Source organism: Miscanthus floridulus, chromosome 2, assembly GCF_019320115.1.
Source record: "Miscanthus floridulus cultivar M001 chromosome 2, ASM1932011v1, whole genome shotgun sequence".
Lineage (NCBI taxonomy): Eukaryota > Viridiplantae > Streptophyta > Magnoliopsida > Poales > Poaceae > Miscanthus > Miscanthus floridulus.
This window is the reverse complement of record NC_089581.1, coordinates 165,910,710-165,919,983: the sequence shown is the minus strand read 5'-3', so window position 1 is coordinate 165,919,983 and position 9,274 is coordinate 165,910,710. Positions and strand designations below refer to the sequence as shown.

Sequence of the window (9,274 nt, the reverse complement as noted above, 5' to 3'; positions counted from 1 at the left end):
GGTGTGTGAAAGCACTTCTATACAATCCTAAGCCTTGAGCACTTGGTGGTTATGTCTAACAACTGATGGAGCATTTTTGTTACTGTTGCAGATGATGCTTCCTAGATAACTAGAAGATACCTCGTGCATTGCTGCTGGAGTCTCAGTAGCACACATGGAGTTATCTCATTTTTCTTTTGGTGTAACCAATAGTGAAAACATGATAGGGAAAAACTTTTGTTTTGTAGAATCCTCTAGCCTTGTGACTACATTTATATATTGTGGATCTCTCTAGGAAACTAGTTAAAGAAATAACATTTGTCTACTAAGCTTGTTCACAAAGTACATTTTGTAAAGTATGGCAGCTTAAATATTAGAGAAACAACGGTATTAACAAACACTTAGTTGCAAATGGGCAGGAACACTTTGTTGCAACATGCATCTGGGCTCTTCGTTCACTAGTGTTGCAACTTGCAAGAGGTGCAAAGAAACGACAGAGGATAAGGAACAACCAAGATAAAGATGGTTGCTTAAAATCAAACAGTTCTGGTAACAATGATGACGTGGCACACCGTGGTATGAGATATTGTCGGTGCAGAAAGTGACCAATACGTAAATATTTGTAGTTTTGCCGTATGTTGTGATTGGAGGTGGCCTAGCACTCAATGACATAGGGTTTATACTAGTTCAGGCAACGTGCCCTACGTCCAGTTTGAGTCAGTCGGTGACTTTATTCCTGAGCCCAGGTGCTCAAAGTTTGCAGTGGGGTTATAAACAAGAAGGAGAAAGATGAGGGGTATAAGAGATCAGGTCGGACTCTGGTCAGATGGGCCAAAAGTGACGAGAACTCCGCTATGTGCTATGTGTTCGAGTGTGTGCTCGAGGTTTGAACCTGATGGTTCTGTTGTTGTGTACTAGTGAACTTGATCAATCTGAATGAACTTAGATGTGTTGGAGAGAGCGCATCCCCTTTTATAGATGAAGGGGATGGCCTTATAAGTGAGAGGGAGAGAGTGTGTATGCTTACTAAGTCTTGTTGCCCACGCCGGTGGTTACAGGATGATGGTAGGCGCCCACAATATTGTTTAATGTCAGATGCACGTGGGAGGTTGTGCCGTCTTCTTCAGGTATGGCAGACGTCGGTGCCTGCCACACTGTTGTTACCCAGAGGGTTTCACCATGTTCGCCTGGTACGATAAATATCGGCGGCCACAACACTGTTAATTCCTCAGAGGGACGTGGGGAGCCTTACCGTATTTGTCTAGTATGGGAGTTTGATGGCGCCCACAATACTATAGGGGAAAATGTCGTCGCCTACAACACTGCTTGGGTTCTGTCATGTCAGGGAGGTCGCAGGGTACTATCCTGTAGGTGTACAGGGTACGGTCCTTGGTATTGCGGTTGACTTGAGTGCGCTGCCTTACTTTCTTCGTCCGTCTCCTGGTCCTTACCGAGCAGGCATACCCGGTCGGTTGGTCCCAGTCGGCTCTGATTGCGCTAGTCGGAGAGGAGCTGTAAGCAGGGGGTTTAGTGCATTCTCGGTCGGAGAAGTGGGTCGGAGTCGGAAGTGGTGTTTGGCCAGGCCTTCCGGTCGGAGAGGTCGTCCAGAGGTGGGCTGGAGACCGAAGCGAGCGCTCCGGTCGGAGAGGTGGGCCGGAGTCGGAAGCGGGTGCCGTTCCTCCTCGGCCAGGCCTTCTGGTCGGAGATCGGATCATCCTTCTGGCCTGTCGTCTAGGTATTTGGGCCGGCCCATGAGTTGCGCGTTGCTCGCAACGTTGTCTGTTGGGCCAAGCCTTTGTTGGAAAATCGGTCCATGAGGGACCCCGGGTTTATGAACCCGACAGATAGACTTTGTAGTGAAGTTTTGCTTTATAAGAGATGCTTATAATGGTTGCAACTTTGCCTCTGGAAGGAAAAAAAGATCAAGCTAGTAAAACAAGGAAAGTGGTTAAAAGAGACCTATACTTAGCTTAACTCTAGGGTTGCTTTGAGTTTTCTCAACAGAGATAGGGTGAGCCTAGGCTTCGAGAAACAAATTCTTGCGTCTCCATTTTGTTCTGTGTTTTGTTTACATTTGTATCTCGTATTTGTGCTTTTGTTTTGATCTACTTGGGTGTACATGTTTGTAAGTATAAGGGCTACATGCCCTTGTTGGCAAATAGACATCTACTCGCTCCATACTAAAATAGTTGACGCTTAAGGTTTGGACACGAAAATTTAGGAGAAGTGAAAAAGGTGTGGATATGTGGTACACAGAAAATAAGGAGAGAGATAGAGATGTATTGAAAAATGTTTATCGGGAGAAGAGAAATGTAAGTTAAGAAATAAGAATGACAATTAATCCTATAGCGCCACCTATTTTTGGACAGAGGAAGTACGTAAGAACTTCTCCATGTTTGATTTTGGTTGGAGTAGATAGGGGTCATTTACATTATTTATTTGTTGTTTTGCTGTTAAAATCAGCCAAGCCAGTTTTTACTAACTCTTTTTTTAAATTGTAGAAATAACCTATTAACTAAGCTAACCGAACTATCACCGTTTCTCAGCCTCGGCTTAACGTAATTGACCGAGTAGGCTATGAAAGCACACGTAACACTATCCATGTATTCCAACAGTATCCATTTGACTCCAAGGTAGGCACCATTAGATATATCTTGAGTTTATATATAGATAAACAAATATTAGTCGCTTATCGGCGCCCAACCAAGCTCGATCATACCTTAAATGGGCTGCTCTTTTTAGCTGCGAAGCCAGGCCTGCATTAGGATTCGCGTGGGCCGGAAAATCAAGGAGCTTCACTCACGAGCTGTCTCTCTCTCTCTCTCACACGCGGTTATGCCAGCTGAAGGTCGGCTTGGGAGTTGGGAGCTTGGCTTTTTTTTTCGGGATTTCTAAATAACTCTCGGATGATATCGTGTCATGTTTTCATTCACTTTTGTGTGGTTGAGATTGTTTGTAGATTCGTGCCGTTTTTTGCGTGTTGTTTAATTGGCAGACACATGACGAGCTCATTTTGGTGTAACACATGGGCCCAATTGAGTCCGTCACATGTTGTGAGCTAGCGACCAGGTGTTATTTCAGTGCCGTTTAATCTTCTTGACGATTTAATATGTTTTTCATTTTACTGCTTGATTCAGACACGCCTCGGTGCTCGTCGGAGGAGAGAGATGGTCCGCTTGGTGCTCGGCGGAGGCGGAGCCGCGGAGGTGTCGGCGCCAGGCGTCGCCGTCGCCGTCGCCATCCGGGAAAGGCTCTGTTTCACTCATCCTCTTCGTCGCTTACTGAACCTGAGGGGCGTGCTATCATCCGTATCTCCCAGGTGATTTTAGATTTCATTCGTTTTGCTTTGTCAACAAATTTTGTGTGCGTGGACGTCCGGGGGCAAAGGGTGTATCAAGGGAAGGTGGATGAGTTGGACTAGGTGGCCAGCAAGTTGTGGGCGTGAGGAGAGGAGGAGCGTGTCAGTGTTGATGCCTGCTACCTGAATGAAGTTGGAGCGCAGCTGTATGAGAGGTTCAGGGAGCAGTGCTCTGATCTCCTGCGAGCTGCGACTTGATTTTTTTTTTTTTTGTTTATTGCGTGCAGTAGCTTAAGCTCTGAAGGCATCACCCTGTGATTATTGATTCGTTGTGCTCCCACACATTCAGGAATTAAACAACTGCAGTTAAATTGATGTGCTGCACAAAAGGTGATTCTGATAAAGTATTAGTGAGCAGTGATTGGAATCATACTAAGTGGTCTAAGTCGACTTGCACATTGCCTGTATAAAGATTACATGTCTGCGCTGTAATTATTAGGTAAGTTCATTAATTTGAGTTTATTTCCTTTCAGTATTTTCATTAGTTTTAGTTTTTCAGTATATATTGTTATTCTTTATATTGAGCAATATCCTGTTATTCAATTTGTTCTTTTTAATTTATTTTAGTTTAAGTCATTTCAATATTTCAGCACACATTGTTAATTTTTTTTAGTTGTGTAGCTTTTGCAAGTTGTAATTGTATGATGTGTCATTTTCCAGTTTCATTTATCTGATTTTTAGAAACTCTTTTTCAGTTTTGGTGTTTCCGTTAGTTTCAGTTGATTGAGTTCATTAGAAACTCTGTTTCTGTTTTAAGGTTTCCTTTAGTTTCAGTTGATTGAGTTCATTAGAAACTCTGTTTCGGGTTCTAAGGTCGCCATTTCCATTCCCCTCTTCAGTTTTTTCCCTTGTAGTTGGTCTCATTTCCTGCTTCTGCAATGTCTGTTGTTATTTGTGTAATAATGCAATCTCCAATGTTTTCAGTTGGCCCATTCTCTTCAAATCTGCTTGTTGTGAACATTGATGTCTGCAATTCAAAGGATCATTAAATTGGCTAGTATTTTTTTCAGGGTTCTAATTTTTGGTTATCAACACAGTAGTTGTTGATATCACCTCACCTCAAAGTTTGAAGCATCTCGCAGGACTAAATCAGTGAAGGTAATTGTACCTCCTCGTAGCTGTAGCTACATGCACATGAGCAGGAGGTTGCCAATTGGACAAGATCTGGGTGATCTTTGTTGGAATTTCAACAACTTTCTCTTGTTTTATGCCACTGTAAATTCTGGGTGAATTCTTTTCCCTTTATCTACCAGATTCTGATCCGGTTTCAGAACCTACGTGTCATGAAATGATTGGACACAAAACTGATTGTTAAATTGAAAGAAAATCAACGGAACTTTTTTTTTAGTATAGTTCTGAACGTTTCTGTTCATACTGAGCGATATAGCAGCTGTTCTACATATTGATGTCGATACATGAGTGACAAATACGTTGTAATTAATCAATTCAGACAACGAAACGAAACTCATCATACATCGGCTTTCAGGAACAGATAGTCTTCCTGGTCGCTGCTAACACCAGTTTTCAGCGACGCATCGCATCGCCAAGTTGAAACACGGCAAATTTATTCAGAGCCACAGGTTTGGTCAGGCGCGCCGCCCCGGCCTGTTGCCCATCACTTGTCCTTGTCCATCCAGATGATGCAGCGCAGGCATTTCCCCTGCAGGAGCAGGTCGAAGGCCGTGTTGATCTCCTGCAGTCCTAGCTCATGCGTGACCAGCGCGTCCAGCTGCAGCTCCTTGTCCATGCATTTCTTGGCGAGGATGGGGATGTCGGTCTTGGGCTTGATCCCGCCGAAGAGGGACCCCATGACGCACCTGCCGAACAGCAGCTCCAGCGACGGCAGGCACACCTGATCGCTGTCCCTTCCTAGCCCCAGCATGATCGTCTTGCCCTTTCCCTGCGAACACCAATTTTTTTGCAACCGTTAGTAACTCCTTGCACGAAGTTACATTGGCCTCGGTTCACAGGTTGACAACGAAACAAACCATCTTGGTGCATCTGAAGGCGTCGGTCATCACCGACGGCACGCCGATGCACTCGAAGCTGTAGTCGACGCCGCCGCCGGCCATCTCAACGATCACCTGCAGTGAAGTTGAACGAACACAGAACGTGCATTTGCAGGTGATGGACAACTCGCTGCCTTGAGATAAGACTGTGACAACTTTGGCTTTATATATCCTTACCTCTATGACGGAACGGTTGCCCAGTTGCGATGGATTGACGAAGTCTGTCACGCCAAACGATCTCCCTGCGATAAGAGTCAAGAGTGGAGTGGACAATTTTACTTCTCTCCATTCAGTTTTGAGATACAGAACAAGCTAGCAGCTGGCACTCGATAATGCATGGTGCCCTGCTCTGCTCTGTCAATCTGTCACGAAATGGGAAAGGATATCGATCGACTTGCCTACTTCCTCCTTGTCAGGGTTGAGATCAACACCGATAATCTTGGACGCTCCACACATTTTCGCGCCTTGGACCACCTGCCAACAACCAAAGTGTGACCACCAAAGATTACAGTTACAGCGCGTGCTGCCGATCTACTATCAGCCAGTGGCCATGTACACACTTAGCTTGTAAAGTGTATACATGCATATGATTAATAGAATAAACAAGATACGGGCAGGACAGGGGCTTACCGCCAAACCGACAGATCCAAGGCCAAAGACAGCAACAGCCGAGCCCGGCTCCACCTTGGCCGACCTCCACGCTGCTCCTACCCCTGAGAAATATTGAACGTTCTTTCTCTCTCACTCAGCATAGTAGATCGAACGCCAGCGCTAGTGGTACGTACTAGCTACGACAAGGACAGCGCTAGCTAGCTCACCGGTGCCGGCGCCGCAGCTGAGGAGGCAGGCGAGCTTGGGCGGCACGGCGGGGTCGAGCTTGACGACCTGGTTGACGTCCACGACGGTGTACTCGCTGAAGCTGGACACGGCGAGGAGGTCGTGCAGCGGGTTCCCCTGCGCGTCCCAGAACCGGGTGGTGCCGTCGCGCCGCATCCCGGGCCCGATGATGAACGGCACCGAGTCGCACACGTTGCTGTGCTCCGACGTGCAGCTGCCGCAGTGGTCGCACTGCCCCAGGAACGTCGGCACCACGGTGTCGCCCGCCGCGAAGCCCTCCACGTTCTCCCCGACGCTCTCCACTACCCTGCATGCGAATAAGCGATGCACACGCAACACCGGGCCGACCCGGCCCGGGTGGATGACAATAAAAAAAAAACATGAGAACCTATAGCTGAAAAAATTGTCAGAACAAGCAAGGATCGCATGATTCCGCTGGACAAGGAAAACATGGGCATACCCGTACGCCTCGTGCCCTAATATTCTTGGAAATACCGGTGCCACCTAAAGCGAAAGGAATAGAAAAACTTGAATTGATTAGTGTTTGCAGCTATTGAGCTTCCATTCATCCATTGAATCTCCCGGGTTTGGTACAGAGAGCAGGAGTAGGAACGAAGCTGGGCACTACTTGACTTACCTTAGCTTTCCAGAAGGTGACATCTGTGTGGCAGAGTGAGGTGCAGATGACCCTGATGCGGATCTCGTACGCTTTCGGCGGATCCACGACGATGTCCTCGATGGTGAGCGGCTCGCCGGCGGCTCTGCATACCGCCGCTGCGTGTTTCGGTGCACGCGCCCGTGAGGCCGTGACATCAAATGGTTAGAGCTTATAACAGCAACTGAGCAACATCGCATTCACATCTATGGCGAGTAGAAAAGAAAGGTTGCAGTAGTACCTTTGCAATGGATGGGCTTGGGGCTCCGGTCCTCCACCATGGCGAATTGGGAGGGTGGCGGCTGAAGAGATCGATCTCGAAGACTCGAACGCAGCGGAGGGCCAGAGGCACAGCTCAAGTGCCGGAGTCACGAGTGGCCAGTACTGACTACTGAGGAGAGCGCGGCCAAGTGCCATACATAGTGTGACGGGCTGACGGTTGCTACTTTTCTTTTTCAAAAACCAAAAGACAAAAAACAAAAAACGGCTGCTAATTTGCCTTTGAACGGCCGCTTTGGAGCCTGGCAATAATAGGAATCTTCATCGTCCCTGCCAGTGAAGGGTTGACGTCTGCATTAGTTGCATGATTGAGAAACTTCGTCTGTATAGTTCTGATCTACGGGATGGCTGTGTACAAGCAGCATTATCACATATCTCAGACAGCTAGAGTTCATGCATGCATGTGCGTATCAGAGTGTCTGCTTCGGCTGATTAATTAGCTAGCCCACCTCATCATGCCTGCTCACGTAATAACTGCTAGGGCTGCTATGGCAGAGCTTTAATTAAGAGGTTCTAATTAAGCCAACAAACGGGATGATGCAAACTGCTCGACAGCAACGACATCATATATATCGTGGTTTTCCTTTTCCTTTTCTTTCTCTCAAATTAACAGAAAAGATGCACATCTTAATATTTAATATTATTATTATAGATGTAGTCAGTGGCGGATCCACAGGGGGGCTGGGGGGCTCCAGCCCCCCCTAATTTTTTGATTTCAAGCCTAATCACTGTGGTAAAAGTTTGATTTCACCATTAAATCTTCATGCAAATCAACATCTCCATTGTTTTAGCCCCCCCTTATCCCGCATCGTGTATCCGCCACTGGATGTAGTAATCTAGTGGACTTACAAGTTACAACATGCTGCGGCAATCTGCGAGCACCACACAACCAAAGTCTTTTTGTGACTGTGATTGATTTATAGACTAATTAAGGGTACAGCCAAGATGTTCAAAACTAGTCCCTACTCCGTATAGTAACTGTTACCCCGATCGGTTGCTTGCGCTTGTCAGTGAGCTGTGACAAGGTGTAGTGATGTGTGGACCGCCAGCATGTGTAAAATGCTTGTGCCGACAGTGTGGGCTCGACTCGGCTGCCAAAAGCCGTTATTGGCTGGTATCCTTTTTTACCTTTGGAAAAAGTCTATTTCACACCTTTGAATTATTGGATGAGCCAGATTTTTCTCCTCAAACTGTGGTATCATATATTGATTCTCCCTGAATTAATGAATTATCATAATCGCCGCTTTGGGTGCTTTTAACAGCAATTTTAATGCACCACGTAAGTGATAAGTCGTCGCCAGGGTTTTCAATTTTGGTATCAAACATAATTCAGCTACCCCCAAAATTACCGAAATTTGGCTGAAAATTTCGCCGATTTTTTTTAAAAAAAACTTGCACATGAAGTATGTTTTTTTTTCTAAAAAAAGTAGATCTAAACAAATATTAGCTTGATTATGACTACACATTTATTGACTAGAAGAATATGCAACATAAACAATAGAAAATATGAGTCTAGAGTTATATAGCACATGTATTAGTGTAATAAAATATTTTGGAATTTTCTTTCAGCCACCACTGAAATTACCGAAATTCATGAAATTTCAACGAAATTTTGACACCCGGTCGTCGCAGCCATAAGTAACCAGTAATTGCAAACTGAATCGAAATGATAGAGACAAAAAAGAAAGTGACCAAAATCGAGTCGCTGGATCAGGCTGCCAATAATGCTTGATCTCTCTCCTATTTTGTAAGGAAAAAGCACAATCGTGAGTAAGGGAGGACGGCAGCAGGTTGATTGGCTTAGCCGCTTTAAGAGGCCTGGGCTGCTGCTTGCTCAGAGAGCTGGGACGCAGTCGGCTGTCGTCGCGACGATGGGCGATGGCCGCGCAGCCCGCGCACGCCACCGCTGCCGTCGCAGCGTCAGTGCGTCGCCTGACACACGCGCACGGAAGCCAAAGCGACGGAGGATAGAGAAGGGCTATCGATTCGCGAAGGCCGAGCGGAAGATACGGGAATAGAGAAGGGTGCGGCGGCGACGCTGTGATCCAGTGATTCGCGAAGGCTGAGCGGAATATAGAGGCATGGACGTCCAAAGCTCCGAATCCCATGGCCTTGGATGGGCCTGAGCGCAGGGTGGTCCGCGGCCCACAGGGACCA

The 9,274-nt window shown here is 46.5% G+C and overlaps 1 protein-coding gene across 1 annotated transcript; it reads right to left on the bottom strand.

The window, feature by feature from the left end:
• Positions 1-4,645: 4,645 nt before the first annotated feature.
• LOC136540494 (alcohol dehydrogenase-like 7) lies at positions 4,646-7,311 on the bottom strand. The gene is made up of 9 exons (XM_066532502.1): positions 7,080-7,311; positions 6,821-6,957; positions 6,644-6,687; positions 6,165-6,490; positions 5,977-6,059; positions 5,741-5,820; positions 5,524-5,584; positions 5,326-5,421; positions 4,646-5,237 (listed from the first exon to the last, which is right to left on the bottom strand). The coding sequence occupies exons 1-9, from the start codon at positions 7,117-7,119 to the stop codon at positions 4,953-4,955; spliced, it is 1,152 nt and encodes a 383-aa protein (XP_066388599.1). The 5' UTR covers positions 7,120-7,311; the 3' UTR covers positions 4,646-4,952.
• Positions 7,312-9,274: the final 1,963 nt, after the last annotated feature.